An 18217-nucleotide genomic window follows, 5' to 3' on the forward strand; every position below is an offset into this window, starting at 1 on the left:
TGTCGGAGCTCAGATGATCAGCCCTGTTTTCAGCTTTGACAATCCATTTTCCAGCTAATCCAAGAGGGTTTTTAAATAGTTTATAAGCTTAAGAAGTAGGAGAATGTTCTCAGCCTGTAAAAGAAAGCTTAATCCTTTAGTTCATCAGAAAAAAATCATAATCAACATTGCCAAAAACAGGAAGAACAACTGTGATCAAAAGTTACTAGATTAGCGGTCAGAGAAATGTAATGGTGTAAAACGTACAATATTCGTCTTCTGCAGCATCAAACACAACTCAATACTTGGCTATTCCAAGAGGGAGAAAGGTCCCCTTCACCTGTTCGACCCACCTGGACACGATTCAGAGCACACTGACTGTAGGTGAATTATCTGGGGGCAGGACAGAATGTCACCACAAGCGACTGTCTCATCTGAGCCGGCAGCCGGCTCTTCTGGTCAACAAGCATGCTTCTCGTATTTTGTTTTTATGTGCTTTGGTTGAATGAACTTACTTGTGTTGGGTTGGTTTAAGGGGAAACTTAGTCCCAAACTGCCACAGAAGTTTGCTCATTCTCACAGTAGGCATTCTCACTTTCCAAACACAGTTATAGCTATGTTCATGTTGGCTCACTGACATGCCTCCTTTAGACACTAATATATGAAACAGAGCAATAATAATAACATTAGAAAGATTAGAAAGTCTAATTGTCTGTGGAGCCCCAAAACTGACATGCAATAGTCAAAGTTTAGCATGCAAGTTAATAACTGAGCACATCAGTAGATGATATTCACAGTTAATAAGAATGAGTTCACAAATAAAATGAAGTTTAAATGTCTGCTATTCTCCCATTAGTAATACTGAGATCTGTGTTGGTGTGTGTGTGTTCTGTACAGTTCTGGGCCGTCGTGCTGACTGGTCCACAGTGGCCCGTCCTTTGCAGTGGATTAGTGGCTGTAAGACCATGGATGTGGGCGGCAGTGCAGTAATCTATTGTGGTAATCTTCTGCCAATGTGCTGAGAGATCATTAGCCAGATCATGGGATCAGATTGGGACTGGATTTATGCAACTGCCAGGTGCTGGTCTCGTGTGTTCAGCAGTCTGCGTGCGTGAGCATCATGCACAAAGTTAAGAAGTTGCATAAACAAGTTTGTCAGTAGTTGGAAACATTGAGGCAGCGTGCAGGCACAGTGTAGGGACTGATTAATGACCTGGTGTGTGCAGTGGTGTGTATGAGTGCGAGTTTTGTCATAGTAAATGGATTTTCACATGAGTGGTCCATTGCCTCTTACTTCATTTAAGTGTTTCCAGTGTCTGTGTTCCAGCTGGTGAAGGTCATTGTGCGGGACATGGCCACATCCCAGAACAGTGCAGGCTGTGACAGAGGCAGACTGATGCCCATGCTGTTAAAGTGATGTTCAATAATAGTCTGAGTGGACAGAATGCATTTTCATCCCACACCTGGCCTTTTGTTTTTCCAACTCACACAACTGCAGTGTGTCAAACCTGATGGTCGGCCAGCTGAGACTCCACCACCGCTTCTATGCATGGACCCCCGCCTGGCCACAAAACCCCCAGAAAGGTTTTGAACAGGGTCTGTTCTTTGCGTAGTGTTTTCTTGGTAGAGGGCTCTGTAGGATACATCGTTGCTTGTATATTTATATAGTGACATATTGTCATACGTGTGACCGTGAAGTTCTGCTGTACTGGTTGGCTGTGTGAGGGCTGTGTGATTTGCTGAATCGCTGAGTGAAGAGCCAGCTGCTGTAAACACGTCCTCTGCTGTCCAGGCCTGTTCAATACAGTGACCTATTGTTCTGTATCAATTTATTCTACTTTTGCTCCTTTCTCCTCTCTGCTCTCTGTGTCCCCACTTGTTGCGCCTCAGTCCTCATTTCATCTCCCAGCACTCATCTGTTCTGTGATTCAGTTTGCTCCTTTGCACTGTATTTTTATGCCTGTGTGTCAATTTACAAGCCATTTGCTCTGCTTTTTCCCCCTTTTTTCATCTTCACTAATGGATATTCTGTCATTTTTAACCCATTCCCCTGATTTGTCTTGTCTGACCTTTCTTGCATCTCCTTTTTTCCCTCCAGCTTTTGGTCCTATTTCTCTTTAGCATCTCTCCATCTGTGCTGAGATTTTTCCCTGGCAGCAGTTCAGTGATGGAGAGAATGATCACATCTGAGCTAAAGAGAGCCGAGAAGTAAAACAAGCCAGAGAGAGGGAGATGGAGCTTATAGCAGGCTGTGGATTATAACTGATAAATGCCCTTTTAGGCCAAACATAGCGCTGCATTAAAGGCTTTATGAGGACGTAGCCATAGTTTCCTGGATGGCATCGTGTGTCATGCACCGATATGTCAAAGTGACAGTGGAAACATGCACATAAGCAACACACTGGCATGCACACACTGGATTAATAATGACAGCCACAACGTCAATGCTTCCAAATGTCCACGCTGGCCTAAAGCATCACTGACATCCCCGCCCAGCTCTCTCCACCTAAATACCCGCTGACCTGCTTTCTCTAAGCTCATCTGTCCGGCCAGCCCCTTTCGACCAACTTAATAAAAAAGACATTTTGTGGGACAGTTATGTGAACAAAGACAAACAAGCAAACAATCTTAATTGGAAACTCTGACCCTGCTGCCTCCCTGTGTCTGTCCATGTGCTGGGACTGGTGGAAATAATGCAATTGGAGATCAATACATGTTTGTGTTGTGAATGGAACAAGGCAGTGATTTCTCTCTCTCTCTCTCTCTCTCTCTCTCTCTCTCTCTCTCTCTCTCTCTCTGAGATCAGGATCAGCTCACAGTATATTTTTCTTCAATAATGAATCTTCACCCTTGATTGTTTTCGCCTGGATTTTATGTCCCCACGCTTCAGTCATATATTCTCAGGATCAACCCTTTGAGATGCATCATCCTGTTTTCAAGGGTCCCTAAACATGTACTCAGAAAGAAATTAACAAAAGAACAAACTTAAAAAATTCTTAGTAATTAGTACAAAGTTAATTTAGTGAGAGGTCGATGATCAACGAGCACAACTCAACTGATGCTTCAATTTATACGAGTGAAGAAAAGAATGGAGGGAAAAAGTAGATGAGTCACTCGAAATAATGAAAAAAATAAATTGCACGTTTACGGCACAGATTATTTTTTTTGCAACATGGCCTCATACATAAATGAAACACTTCTGGAACCACAAACAAGTCCAGCTGCCTTTGGAAAGCACTTAAAAGATACTTCTATCAAAACATTATTCTCTTGTCACTGTCTTTGCAGTGTAAGGGAGCATAATATCATCAGAAAGAAAAAAATGTTTGAAAAATTGGATGTGTATTGACTCCAAATAGGAATGAAAATGAGGTGTAGGCCTACATCCACATGGAAGGAGTAGCCTGCCCTGTCATGAAGGTTAATTAGTAAGTAATGTGATTCATTTTCAAAGTTAGACAAGCAGTAGGATTAGACATAGTATATTCTGAAAGAACAACAGTCAGAGTACCGTGGGGCATGTCTATCAAGCACATTTACATGCAGCAGCAACAGACACACATACTGACTCAGCACACAGCAGAGGGGATCTCCTGTAAGTGTGGAGATAACGTTAGGCCTGGCTGTGTGAGACAACACAAAAAGCAAATGATCAGCCAATCATTGGAGCTTATGTGTGATTCAGCTGAAATACTGTAACATTTGCTTCCTGAGAGTTTAGAATGGAGGTTTAATTGTCATATTAACCATCATAGTCACCCACAAGATCAAAAGTCAGTGGGCAGCATGATCGGAGTGTTTTTCCTTCATTTAAAAATGATGTCATGATGACATGTTGTTACTCTGCTGCACAATAAAGTGTTCTGATATTAGGACACAAAGCTGAAAACACAGATGTTTGAAAATCTGGACACATTTTCATCACATATCAGCTCAATCTGTCTATGATTGGTAGGGGAGATTTAGCAGGGGTGGATCCTCTTACTTCAGAGGATGCAGATGAAACGTGTTACCACAGTGCAGTGGGCGGAGAATAGAACAGCAGATCACATTGGAAGGTACTTCAGTGATGAATGCTGATTTTGTGTTTGGGGTGCTTGCTTTATCAGCTCAAAAACACACTGAACACTGTTTTATCACCTTGATACTTCATTACTTTTCTTCATTTCATGAGAATTGTTCATGACCTTGATTTTGGATTGAAGACATATTTCAGATGTCTTCTGCAGAAAATGGGGTGGGTTACTACTTCTGTAGAGACCCCAGCTATGAAACACAGTATAGGTATAATGGATTTTCATATGTGGTATATCTGTAATTGATGGTGATAGTATTATAGTCTATAGATCATAAAATGTTTTATTCAAGCAAAAGTCCAAAACTCAAAGATTATTGAATCTATAAAGTGTTCATAATTATGATTACGTTTATGATTGATTAGGATTTTTCACTATTTAATAACTAGTAACTAGAGCTATGAAATAAATTTAGTGGGCTAAAAAATACAATATTTTCCTCTGATTTATAGAGGAGTACAAGTATAAAGTAGCAGAAAAGTGACTCAAGTGAAGTATCTCAAAATTGTAAGAACAGGACTTGAGTGAATGTACTCAGTTACTCTCCACCCCTGTTTTTCTTTATGAATGACGTTTTGGCAAATGAAAGGAATATTCCTTTGTTATGACATATGAAACATGAAACATGTCCTTATTTGGTGTTATAATAATGCATCATGGTCATTTCTAAATTTTGCCATGCTCAAATGCACAAGCTTGTTTTTTACTGAGTACGTTGTAAAATGTAAAATAAGGTGAAGAATAAAATGCACTTTAATAGTAAAGATAAGATTCTATAAAGATGAAAATAGGGTAAAACAGAGAGAATGCATAATGTAAGATGGAAAAGAAAACCACTGAATAATAGTAATAAAGTTAAAATAGAGTACATAGAATACATAAACAGTGCAGCAGTGCATCAGTGCTTGGCAAAGCACAAAGCTTCAGGTCTGTACAGGAAGTCATCACTAGTTAAAGGTTAAAATGAAGAGATCATGAAGATTTAGCTTTCTGCTAAAGATACTTAGTGAGCTGGCCTCCTTGATATCTATAGGTAGTGTGTTCCAGAGCCTTGGAGCATAATGGACAAAGGCTTCATCTCTGATTTTATTTGGGCTGTTGCTGGAAACCTCCAATAAACCAGCAGCAGTCCCACTTGCTTAAATACAGTTATTATTTTTTTACATAGAGCAGGAGGATCTGTGGGACCCCAAAGATTGTCAACATCACCATTGTCAGCAAAACACAAGGGCTAAATCTACAAAGTAGGAAGAGCAAAACACTGAGAACTTTGTTTTTCATCCCTCACAACGTGTATGAAAGACAAAAAAGAGCTGTAAGTGGATGTCTGTGCTTGGTTGGTGTGCTGCGTAATGTAGGTGTGTTTATCACCTCCACTTTATCTTCAGTGATGTTTCCTCCATGTTCAAGGCCTTTTAAGATTGAAATTATTTCACATATGGAAGGGAAACAGCCTTTACTGCAAGTAGCCTCCACTTAATTCTGTCTGTTCGTACTCAACCCTAACACTGCTGGCTGATTGAGGTAGCAGGGGAAAGGACAGTATACAGGAGACACGGGCCAACTCCCTGCACGCAGCACCTCATGTAATTACTGCTGCCATTTCAGCACAACCATTGCAGCTCATTACAAATCAGTGAAAAGCCTTTCAATAAAGATAACATGCTGTTGCGCTAATGAAAGTCAACTTAACATTGACATTTGCTCAGCAAGCAGAGATGGAGCTGCCAGTCAGTCTGTCATTAGCTGGAGATAGCCTGAGGTAGGAAGCATGACTCTTAACAGGGCTGCAAAATAGGTGTGTCCACTGTAAGAAAGGTCGCGTTGCATATGCATATGCCTTTAAGGGGAATCAAATAATACTAATACAAATAATAGGAGGTGGCATGTTAACAGGTAGTGATCATGTTTTCTGCTTGAATAGCTGAGGTCACTCTATTTGTTAGTCCTCCTCCACCCCATGAAAGAAATGTGTATTAATTATTAAGTAATTAAGTATTTGTTAGCAACACTCTACATCTGTCTTCACCCCTCCCCCACCGGTTTTGTTTCTGTGTCTTTGATTTGTCGGATAATTCAGCTCCCTGTCTTCCATTTTTTGGGTTCTTTTTGTTTTTCATTCATTTTCATTTTTCATTTACAGTTTTGGGGAAATAGACAAAATGTTCTTGTGATATGCTGGCCTCTGTTCTTCTCTGTGTACTTAACCTAGAGTCTGCATGCACAGAGCTTCCATCCCCCTTCTGAAAACCCTTCTTGTAAGCCAGCTCATCAGGCTAAACACAAATACTGTATGATCACCTGCAAGACTGTGAGAAAACAAAAGCAATATTGGCCAAATTTAAAGAAGGAGACCACATAGTGGACCGGCTCCTCCGTGCAAAAACATCCCAGAACAAGTGGAAGTACTAGTAAGTAGTGAAACAGACCTATGTTTCCCAAAAATATCCAAATCCAAGCCTCTTAGTTATTGTTCAGCTTTTTACCTTCAAGACCAAAATGTTAAGGATGCGATATGAGTTTATAGTTTCCAGAGAAGTGTTCTGTTCATTTAAAGAATGACCCTGTGGGAAATTCAAGGGTGGAAACTGTTGAAACTGCCAGTGTACCAACAATGTCAAACATTTTTTAATCCACCTACAAATGAGTATACATTTTACAATGCTTCTGCCAAAAGCTAGATAAACTGTATATTGATAATGTAACTACCCTGTTTGAAGTGAGGTATCACATCTTAGATCTTTAGATACTACTGTGCCACTGGTGTGTGAGTGTGTGTGAATGGTAATTGCTCCTGATCAACAGGTGGCACCTTACATGGTACCCTCTGGCACCAGTGTATGAATGTGTGTGTGAAAGGGTGAATGCTGACTGTGTTGTAACGTGCTTTGAGTGGTTGATAAGACTAGATGAGTGCTATGTAAGTGCAGTTCATTTACCATCTATCCATACTTCTTTCTTTAGTATCAAAGAGAATAAGCTCTGCTGAAAAGGTTGAAATGTTAATTTCCTTAGGAACGAGAGAAGCATTTTGAATTTTTCTTGTGACCTCAAAACTTTATTTCCATTGTGTATGAACAAGGACTTAATCATTTGTTTCCATAGTGTTGTTTTACAGTGCGTCTTCTAAAAAGAGTGTTTTTTTGTCGATACTTGAGTTTTTAATGTTTAATGTTTTCATGTTTAATTAGTTTTACAGGCATCAGATGGAACATAACATAACATGTAGAAATATGCATTTTGACCTCCTGGCCATCTGTCTTTGTCTTTTTCCAGGATCCCTCAGTGCAAAAGGTGGGCGGAGGCAGGAAGAAGACTGTGTCCTTCAGTAGCATGCCCTCTGAGAAGAAGGTAGATTAGCATCACAGAATTACATTGAAAAGAAAAGTTTGTTATACTTGAAAATAGATCATGAAGATGTAGTTGATTTTCTATCCCAGGTGAGCAGTGCAGCAGACTGCTTGGCGTTCATGCAGGGTGGGTGCGAACTGAAGAAGATCCGGCCCAATTCCAGGGTTTACTGTCGTTTCTACACCCTGGACACAGACCTCAGCTGCTTACGTTGGGAGCCATCTAAGAAGGATGGGGACCGAGCTCGGCTGGATGTCTCCAGCATCCGAGAGGTTCGCACTGGCAAGAGCACAGAGACGTTCCTCCATAACGGTCCTCTCTCTGAACACCTGGCTGAGGAAGCAGCCTTCTCTATCATACATGGGGATGACTACCAGGTACCATATTCATGTTGAGCCATGTTTCATCCTTAAAGATCTATAATCCTATAGTCCTGCAACCTGAGTGTTCCCATCCACCCATAAATCAACCCAGTAATCTTTATCATCTATCCCTCCCTACAGTCTCTAGACTTGGTTGCATTGTCCGCAGATGTAACCAACATCTGGGTGACAGGCCTCCGCTATCTCTTGGCCCACCCCTCAATCATTGGGGGTGCTGGGGCCGGTGGAGTAGGGGGAGCGCTGGGTGAAGGGGGTGCTGTGGCAGTGGAGGGCAGCCTGGGAGGCAAGATGAGGAGTGAGTGGCTGGCAGCCGAGTTCGCCCAGGTGGATGAAGATGGGTACGGCATTGTCTCAGAGGATGTGGCTGTCACCACCATCTGTAAGCTGTGCCCAGGTATCAAGGAAGCCAAGGTAAGGGGGAGCATGTAAAGAATAATTTCAGATCATGCGCCTTCATGTATATGCTTCATGCAGACTTGAATGCTGCACATGGGCAAAATGATAATGACCATAGTGACCAAAAAGACTGCAGGCTGCATTTGAGTATCTGAAGCTTAAAGCTAGAGAAGCATAAAGAGGAGCGAATAGTGGACTTACCATTCATCAGGTGGCCAGAAACATGACTGCACATGAATGATAATGTTCCCTCATAACTGCTGGATGTATAAATAAGCACCTGTTTGCTAATAAGTCCACCATATCAATTTAAAAGGTGATGATATATCAATATTGTATTCACAACTTCTCTCCACCCAAATAGACACAAAAATCAGTTAATGCAGGTTTAAAAACAAATAAAGAGCTGCTAGAAGAGTTCAGAAAGTGCTGGGATCTCTCTCACTCTTCTTGGCTTTAAAGAGGAACTTGAAGTAAACACTATGTAAATGTCACATGGTGATATGTAAAGGACAGATAGAAGAAGCGTCAAGTCAAAACAGAATGACTTGGCAGAAAGTGTCTTCTTTCATCTTAGTTTGAAGGTCGTAAAGTTGCATATGTCCTGACACAATGAGCATGTGTCATGCTGAAGGCAGTTTTTTTTTTTTTTTTTCACAGGAAATACACATGTTTTTAAGAGTGGCATATCAGTCCAAACCCATTTTCATCTTGATGACACACCCCAAACTAGTAGGGATTTCTGCTGCTGGACACACTGCTAGCAGCTCTATTGTAAACAAATGATCACTACAGCTAAGAAAATATTTGTGGATGCAGAAAGTGACAAGGAAACATGCAAATGAGCTGCTATTTATGCACTAGAATCCCTCAAAACTTAGATATTCATTATTTTCTGGCAGAAAGCACAGAAGCATGCTATCATCCGCTGTAATAACATCTATGTAATCATGACTGTATGTCCAAACAGGAGGTGATGCTCAGTCTCACTGAGCTCAGCCACAGCAGGAGCAGTGTGTTTCCTGATCAAATGCTGTCTTCCTGTACTTGGAGCAGGGCAACATTCAATCCCTCATGCTTTTCTGCTTTTGCTGTCTTAGATTTCTGATAGTCAGTTACATGTCAGTTGACGTTGATACATTCTGTTCTTTAATGTGGGTCACTGTAATATCCTTATTGAGACAAGATAACTAAAGTTTAATCAGATTTGTCAGCTTCTTTGAATGAATGAGGCATAATGTTGGTGAACTAATTAAGTCCCTTCATCTCTTGCTCAGTCAGCAGTCCATCCTGCCTGACCCTGCTCTTTCATTCAGCTCCTCTTTTCTCTTTCCACAGGTCCGTCTGCGTTTTAAGGAGATCCAGCGCAGCAAGGAGAAGCTGACCTCCCATGTGACACGTGAAGAGTTCCAGGAGGCCTTCTGTGAGCTCTGTACCCGGCCTGATGTCTACTTCTTATTGGTGCAACTGTCGAAGGACCGAGAGTGTCTGGACCCTCAGGACCTCCGCCTCTTTTTGGAGACGGAGCAGGGTTTGTCTCTGGCGACAACGGAGGGCTGCTGGGAGCTCCTGAGGCGCTGTGAGCCCTCGGCCCAGGGCAGGGAGAGAGGGCTGCTGGGTCTGGACGGATTTGCCCGCTACCTGCAGTCTCCAGAGTGCCAGCTGCTTGATCCGGAGCACCTGGGAGTCTGTCAGGACATGAACATGCCACTGTCCCACTACTACATCAGGTAGGCATTCCATTTGAGTCTGATTAGAGCAAATCATGTATTATCTAGTCATCCACGTCAGTAAAAACTCCACTGACATACATACACATAACTACCAAACAAGTGAATCTCACAGCATCATTAAAATTCATGAAATTAGAGTGCTCTTCACTCAAGCATTTGCTAATTTTCTCCCTCGAACAGTGATTGCTCAGTCATAGCTCAGCAACAATAACTAGGCACATCCTTTTTTTTGTCCTGGTGTGATGCTGGAAGGTTATGTCTTTTTATGAGCCTTTCCAAATAAAAAAATAAAAGAAATACAGCGCAAATGACCTGTATAAGGATTGGATTATCCAATGTGTTTGCTGGCTGCATATATACATATATTATCATGTGAGCCTACAAAATGAGCTGGCTAAAAATGGGCCTGCTTTCGTCTACTTATGTGACATTCCTATAACTGCCACATAAGTACAGTTTTGAGGTAAATGAGTGCACTGTTAAAACAGGTCTATACATAACTCTGAATTCATTCACAGTGCCTTTATTAAGCGTGGTGGTCCACTCATCTGCCAGATGGTTCTGCTGACTCACTGCACTCAATCAAAACAAACATTTGAGAAAAATATAGATATTAAATCGGACACATTGTGCCACTATTACATTGTTAATGAGGGCATTTTATGTCTTTTTTTGAAACTGTGAACTACCTCACTGCCTAGCAACATGTGTCAAGCACCATAGGGTTCATTAAAAGTCTCATTTTGGGTTGAAATCTGCCTTTAGATTTTCTTATTAATAGGTGTAAGTCAGTGATTATTGATAAATTGTTTAATTTGTATATTCATATGTTTTGTCCTCTTCTCTGACATTTTGTAAGATATTTTCATTGAATGTTATTAATTCTAGAAAACCTCATTTACAAGCAGGCCATTCCTCAGATTTGTGTTTGAGTGGTTTGAGTGTGGATCTTTTCTCCTGCAGCACCTCGTACCGCTCCTACTTGCTGGATGACCAAGTCCATGGAAGAGCAGACCTAGGAGGACTGATCAAGGCCCTGCAGTCTGGCTGTCGATGCATAGAGCTGGGAGTGACTGACGGCCCAGAGGGGGAGCCTCTCCTTGGGGTCGACTATGGGCCAGATATCCCCCACCACCATCATCACCACCACCATCACCACCACCATGCACCTGTCACTATCCGCTCTGCTCTGGAGGTGGTCAATAAGTATGCCTTCCTGACCTCTCAGTACCCACTCTTGGTATACTTGTGCCAGCGTTGCTCTCCTGCCCAGCAGCGCACCATGGCACAGCACATGAAGAAAGTCTTTGGCTCCCGCCTTTACACTCCAGATGCCCTACCTGTCAGCCTGGGAGGACGAGCCACAACCTTACCCTCCCCTGAGCAGCTGAAGGGACGTATCCTACTAGTAGGGAAGAAGCTCCCTCCAGAGCAGGAAGGGTCTGATGGGGAAGTATCTGAGGAAGATGAGGAGATAGGAGGAGGGGGGCCTCTTGCAGGACGGCGAATGACCATCCCTGGTGAGGAAGAACTGGGTGTGGTCTTAGTGGTGCCTCCTCCCTCTCAACCCAGGAAGCTCCGTCTCCACAAAGAGCTGTCAGACCTGGTGGCTATTGCAAGGGTGGGCAGCCGCAGCTTCTATGCCCAAAGAGCCAGTCACAAACAGGCTCAGCAGCAATCACCACCCAGTAGTCCCTCCTCTCCCAGCACGCCGGTACCCCCTGAGCCACCTTATTGGACACTGTGCTCCCTGGGTGAGGGAGAGGCCGGGCGACTGACCACTGAGAGCCCAGAAGACCTTGTAATGTTCACCAAGCGCACCCTATCCAGGGTACGGCCCAGTTCAGTGCGTCTGGACTCCAGTAACCCCAACCCACAAGGATACTGGAAGGGAGGGGTCCAGCTTGTGGCCTTGAACCAGCAGACCCCTGGTGCCATGCTGGACCTTCACAGAGGACGCTTCTCACAGAACGGAGGGTGTGGTTATGTTCTCCGACCTGCAGTAATGAGGGATGAGGTGTCGTATTTCAGTGCCCATACACAGGGCTGTGTGCCAGGAGTGCCACCTCAGACTCTACGCATCAAGGTGCTGATGTTATTTCTGTTGTGTTTTTTAACACTCAGTCTTTCATTTAGACTCAAACATTTCAAACATTTGAGTTTGAGTGTTCCCCTGAATATTCTTTTGAAACATTTGATTATTGTTTTACTCTCAAATATGAATTAAGTAATGAAATGAACTGCTTTGTGTTTTACTGTGCAGGTCATCAGTGCCCATAATCTGCCCAAGCCTCTGGGATCAGGGGCTAAGGGAGAGGTCATTGACCCGTATGTGGTTCTGGAGCTGCATGGTGTACCAGCAGACTGTGCTGAACAGCGGACACGTACTGCTGCTCAGAACCAGGACGACCCTCTGTTTGATGAGACCTTTGAGTTTCAAGTAAGGCATGCTACAACTGCATACACTGCATGTGTTCCTGTTCACTGGAGCAGATGCTGGTCTATTTGTGCGTGGCTCTCAGAATCAGAAGGGAATCAGAAAAGCTTCATTGCCAAGTACGATTTTACACATATGAGGAATTTGCTTTGGTGAGGTTGGTGCATGACACATCTATTAAAAAGAAGCTATTAAAAAAGTAAAAAAAAATGTAACAATGACTAAAAAATATAACAATAAGTACAAAGTATACATGTTTTGTTTTGTTTTTTTACAGAAGCACAGACTGTTTTTTCAAAAGGAAGTCCAAGCAGAGCATTAATGTAACGCATAGAGTTATGGCAATGTCAAAGTAGAGTCAGAGGTGAAGTGTGAAGAGTGTCGGGGGGGTTCTGGGCCTTGTTAATAAGGCTGACAGCAGATGGGAAAAAACTGTTCTTGTGGCGTGAGGTTTTGGTCCTGATGGACCGCAGCCTCCTGCCAGAGGGGAGTGTCTCAAAGAGTTTGTGTCCGGGGTGGGAGGGATCAGCCACAATCTTTCAGGACGCTGAGGCGTGCAGGTCCTGGAGAGACGGGAGATTGCAGCCGATCACCTTCTCTGCAGTCCTAAAGACACGCTGCAGTCTGCCCTTGTCCTTGGCGGTGGCAGCAGCGTACCAGATGGTGATGGAGGAGCTGAGGATGGACTCGATGATGGCTGTGTAGAAGTGCACCATCATTGTCTTTGGCAGATTGAATTTCCTCAGCTGCCGTAGGAAGTACATCCTCTGCTGTGCTTTCTTGATGAGGGAGCTGATGTTCGGCTCCCACTTGAGGTCCTGGGAGATGACAGTTCCCAGTAAGCGGAAAGACTCCACAGTGTCAATAGTGGAGTCACAGAGGGTGACGGGGGCAGGTGAGGCTGAGTTCTCCCTGTAGTCCACAACCATCTCCACCGTCTTTAGAGCGCTGAGCTCTAGGTTGTTGCACCAGGTCACCAGATGGTCAACCTCCCACCTGTAGGTGGACTCGTCGCCATCAGAGATGAGTCCGATGAGGGTGGTGTCATCTGCAAACTTCAGGAGCTTGACGGACTGGTGACTGGAGGTGCAGCTGTTCGTGTACAGGGAGCAGAGCAGAGGAGAAAGAACACAGCCCTGGGGGGATCCGGTGCTGATGGTCTTTGCATCGGAGACGTGTTTCCCCAGCTTCACGCACTGTTTCCTGTCAGACAGGAAGTCTGTAATCCACCTGCAGGTGGAGTCAGGCACGCTCAGCTGGGAGAGCTTCTCCTGAAGCAGGGTTGGGATGATGGTATTAAAGGCAGAGCTGAAGTCCACAAACAGGATCCTGGCGTAGGTTCCTGCAGAGTCCAGGTGCTGGAGGATGAAGTACTCTCTGTGTATTTCTGAGTTTACTCTGATTTTGAAAAAAAACAATTCAATTAACTCATATTATGAATCTGGGCAAATGCTCAAGCTTGGCTTGCAAGGGTAGGGGAGTATTGTCAGCTAAATTTTATACAGTTTTGGTGATCAGAAGGTGATCGCAAGTATGGCACCCCACAGTGCAGTCTTGAGTAGGTGCTGATGCAGCAAAAGTACATTGTTATTAGCAGGAATTCATTATTGGTAGGTGGATTTGGGTTAAGCTTCAGTAATGATGAGTCACATTAATTTCTCTCATCTTCTTTAAAAGCAACAAACATTTTCCTAATGGAACAGGGGGAGACTGGAGGCTACTCTTCATGCCTGGGAGGTGCAGAGTCAAAAGCAGCACAAACATCAAGCTCCCAGTAATGGTATTATACACTGTATAAGCTAAAATATATAAATACAGCATTCCAAATAAACTGAAAATGGCAAAATATTCTGTTTTGATTCAATTATGTTTGTGAAAATCCTATATTTTGATTGTGGGCATGTGCACGATAATGTCCATAAAGTAAATAATTAGAAAAGCAATACCCTTTTTAGGCCATTTGCATAACTGCATGACAGCTTCTCATAATAATCCTATTTACAGGACTAAAAATCTTATTTTCATTTTCTCGAGAAAATGGTTTATTTGGTGTTTTTCTAAAAGAAAAGAAAATGCAGGGAGAACTCAGGATTTCACTAAAAATACTTTATTTGGTGTTCTTAGTTTGCTGTAGCATGATACCGTCACAAAATTGTATTTTGATTTGCATTTTAAAGAGTTCTAAACATTCATAGGGAACTGAAAGTGAAAAATGTCAACAAATTATGTGATTGCAGAGATGTCTATGTCTGCTCTTCTGTCGCTAAGACCATCAAGATTTAAATTAGGTGCTCCCATGAATACGCTTATGTCTGCAGTGAGTTTATTATAGGAGATGGGATTTGATGACTCACTGACAGAGTCCTGTATTGCTATAGTCAAAGCATAAAGACAAGCTGTCGCAACTGATACAGCATGTCCTCTGTGGCAACATCGTGTGTGTGTGTGTGTGTGTGTGTGTGTGTGTGTGTGTGTGTGTGTGTGTGTGTGTGTGTGTGTGTGTGTGTGTGCATATTTGTATGTTATATTAGAATATTTGCATTTCACCAGTTATTTGGCAGAGGACAAAGTGAAATTTAAAGCATGATTTAGGCGTCTGACAAAAATGCAGCCACTGCTAATGTGCAATAAGTGAGTCACAGATGTCATTTTTACATATTTTAGAGATTAGCTCCATCTGAGTATTCAATTGAAGCAACTTTGGTTGTGTTCAGGGCCTTTCTGTGTGAAGCTTGCATGTTCTTCCCGTGCATGTGTGGGTTCTCTCCGGGCACTCTGGCTTCTTCCCACAGACCTCATTAGGTTAATTGGTGACTGTAAAATTGCCCCTAGGTGTGAGTGTGAGCGTGGATGTTGTGTGTTTGTGCCCTGCAATCGACTCTGGCGATCGTCCAGGGTGTACCCTGCCTCTCACCCGTTGATGGCTGGGATAGGCTCCAGCACCCCCCGCAACCCCGAAAGGGATACGCGGTATAGAAAATGGATGGATGGTTGTGTTCACACTTGTATTTTAATTCTTCTGGCCAAACCGAACAAACAAACAAACACAATCCATAAACATACAGCAACATGTTGAATGTTGTAATTCTAAAGTCACATGGATGCACAGGTAACTCATTTATTTTGATGTGGTCACAGACTAGTCATCAGCACTACTCAGACATCACTGCTCCTAATGGTTTTATTAATCTTTTCTTGTGCTCACAACAAGCTCATGAAAAAATGGGTAGTGTATGAAGATTAATCATGTCTGCAGCTGGACCTCATGTGTCATAAAGCTAGAGCAAAGGAGAGAAATGATGCAGAATATGTTGCTGTCAAATGGGGTGTGGTCACTACTAGTTTATTCACTTTTCAAGGAACTGACGAAATACAACCAGAGAACAAGAGCACACAATAGCTGTGCTGGTACATTCTGTCCCCAGTGTTAAAACAATCACATACTGGCATTCTCATGTGTTGCTGTGGTTACCAGTTGATCCTGGATAGCTAAATGAAAAGAGGGATTTCTGGTTCTGGAAGTGTTTTTGTCCTTTCTGTTTTCCCATTGAATGTTTTTCTTAAACATCATCCTCAACACTTTTTCTGTGTTACTGATCATAGAAGTGCAGGACTCTGGATAATGTAACAATATAGGTTTTTGTTCTGAACACCAATTTGAATGATTTCTTCATTATTTCTGAGAAACCATGTTTTATTCATCATTTTGGCAAGGCAGCCAGTTCTAAATACTACAATAGCCGTGAGCCTTGGCCTTCAATGCTATGGAGAAGCCAGTCAGAGTTCTGAATGCTAAACGCTTCGTTGTCATTGTTGGACACAAAATGCAGTCACTGAATTCTTCCAAAATTGACCCAGAAAGTGAACTGATTTAAGCTGCGTATTATAAAATCAATTTTCTCAATGGCATGCTCTGCAGCTTCTGCTGGCTGTTAGCAATACATGTGAGAGAATTTCAAGTTCTGTGGTTGAATGATTCTTGCTGAAATACACCTTGGCAGCATAGTTAACTTCTCCACAGACGTTTTTATGCACACATCCTTACTTACTTACCATCCGTACCTTTGACTTTTAATCAAAGAACAAGATATTTTCTGATGATTCAGCCAGAACTGGGTTTCATGCTGATACAGTAACAGGACAAGGGTACCTGAACTCCTCTCACTTAGAGGTCTCTTTTTTGGCAGTTGTGTGACAGAAATGACATAAATTCATTAGCAAGTAGCTTTTGAATTCATATCAGTGTCACATATTTGCTATTAAAGAGTCTTTTTAGTCGACAAATGCAAAGCAGGCAGAGACCCATGTTTTCAAGGTGTCTCAGTTCAGTTGTTTGGACTATAGTGGAGTTAAATGATAGCAGTGACACAAGCCTGATCAAATGAAACACCACATCAAACAGGTTGAATGTGAAATTGCCTTTATGTATTTATTGTCCTGTGTTTGGCACAAGGTTTTGGTCAGGAAGAAGAACGTGTATGTAACAGATAAGATTAGGACCCAATAGCAGCGCTGCCTGAATATGGAAGTCTTTTAGAGTCTTATCAGCAGCAGGTAAGGAGCTGGCAGACTGTGACAGTGTGGAAGAAAAAAGATGACCCCTCAGATTGTGCAACATTGGTTTTTTTTTTAGTCCAATAAAAGGCAGTGAAGGACATGTTATAGGACTCATTTAAATGCCAGACGGTGCACTTACATTACAGTCATTAATATTTTGAACTGTCTCTTATCTCCACTGCTGCCAATAGACAAACTCATTTTCTTTTAACCGACATGTTTTTGTCCAGAAATATGAAAGCAGATTTTTTTTTCAAGATGTTAAATTGCTTTTTATGGCCATCTGACGATTTTGAGATATGTTACTCAAGTAAGTATCTTAATGGGGACAGTCTCATCTAGATGTCTTTTTTTCTTTTTGTATAATGTAAATAATGATCCACTAGCAAAGTGAGTGAGTGTATGGAACTGTGACTGCAGTATCTTTGGATGAATTGAGAAGTGAGGGCTCTATCCAAAGCCAAAAAAGCTACCTTTCAGTGAGGTGACAAGGAAGCTCAAAACAATGCCAAAGCAAGACTGAAAGCTGACATCAAGAAGACAACAGCAGAGACTGGAGAGAGACCTCAGCATCGACAGCACTGGAGATATGTGGCAAGTGATCCAGACCATCACAGCCTACAAAAGCAGGAGTGCCCCCATTATGTGAGACCATGTTGCCAGATGAGCTCAACATACTTTATGCTTCCTTTGATCTCCTCAACAAAGAGTCAGCTGTCTGCCTGAAACATCCTTAGTCATGTACTAAAGACATGCCAGTCATTGAGTTGATCCTGAGGAAATCACTGATCTTGCAGGGTGGTGCAAGATTGGTGCTCTATGTCAACTGAACGAAGGAGATGACTATTGATTTTAGAAATACAGAGGCAATGACACACACCCCTGTCTACATAGTGGAGCTGAGGTGGAGCAGGTAAACAGTTTTAGGTTCTTGGCAATCAGCATCACAGAGAACCTGTCAAGGACATCACACATCTCCACCCTGGTAAAGAAGCCCAGCAGCATTCCCATTCCACGTTCTTGTTACCTTTTGCAGACGAGCAATGGAAATCACCCTGACATTGGAAACATTACAGATTGGCATGAGATGTGCACAGCCCAGGACAGGGGTGCTCTGCAGCAGGTGATTAAAACTACCTCAAGCAACAGTGGTACCCATCAACCGAGCATCATTGATATTGGTGAGATGAAGAGCCTGCTGAGCCAAAAGGATACTAAAGACAAAACCCACCCCAGGCACAGCCTGTTGCCATCTGGCAGGTGATACAGAAGTGTCCACTGCCATAGCATCCAAGTACAGGGCAG

General features: G+C 42.7%; 1 protein-coding gene across 1 annotated transcript in view; it reads left to right on the forward strand.

Annotated features, from left to right (window-relative positions):
• The window catches only part of plcl1 (phospholipase C like 1), a 94974-nt gene that overhangs the window by 53952 nt on the left and 22805 nt on the right, over positions 1-18217 (forward strand). Inside the window, exons 2-7 of the mRNA XM_070976124.1 lie at positions 7332-7406; positions 7496-7783; positions 7910-8200; positions 9524-9915; positions 10882-12004; positions 12182-12358. Coding sequence (XP_070832225.1) covers positions 7332-7406; positions 7496-7783; positions 7910-8200; positions 9524-9915; positions 10882-12004; positions 12182-12358 — 2346 coding nt within the window. The remainder of the gene's footprint in view (positions 1-7331; positions 7407-7495; positions 7784-7909; positions 8201-9523; positions 9916-10881; positions 12005-12181; positions 12359-18217) is intronic.

Source organism: Chaetodon trifascialis, chromosome 12 (genome assembly GCF_039877785.1).
Source record: "Chaetodon trifascialis isolate fChaTrf1 chromosome 12, fChaTrf1.hap1, whole genome shotgun sequence".
Classification (NCBI taxonomy): Eukaryota; Metazoa; Chordata; class Actinopteri; order Chaetodontiformes; family Chaetodontidae; genus Chaetodon; species Chaetodon trifascialis.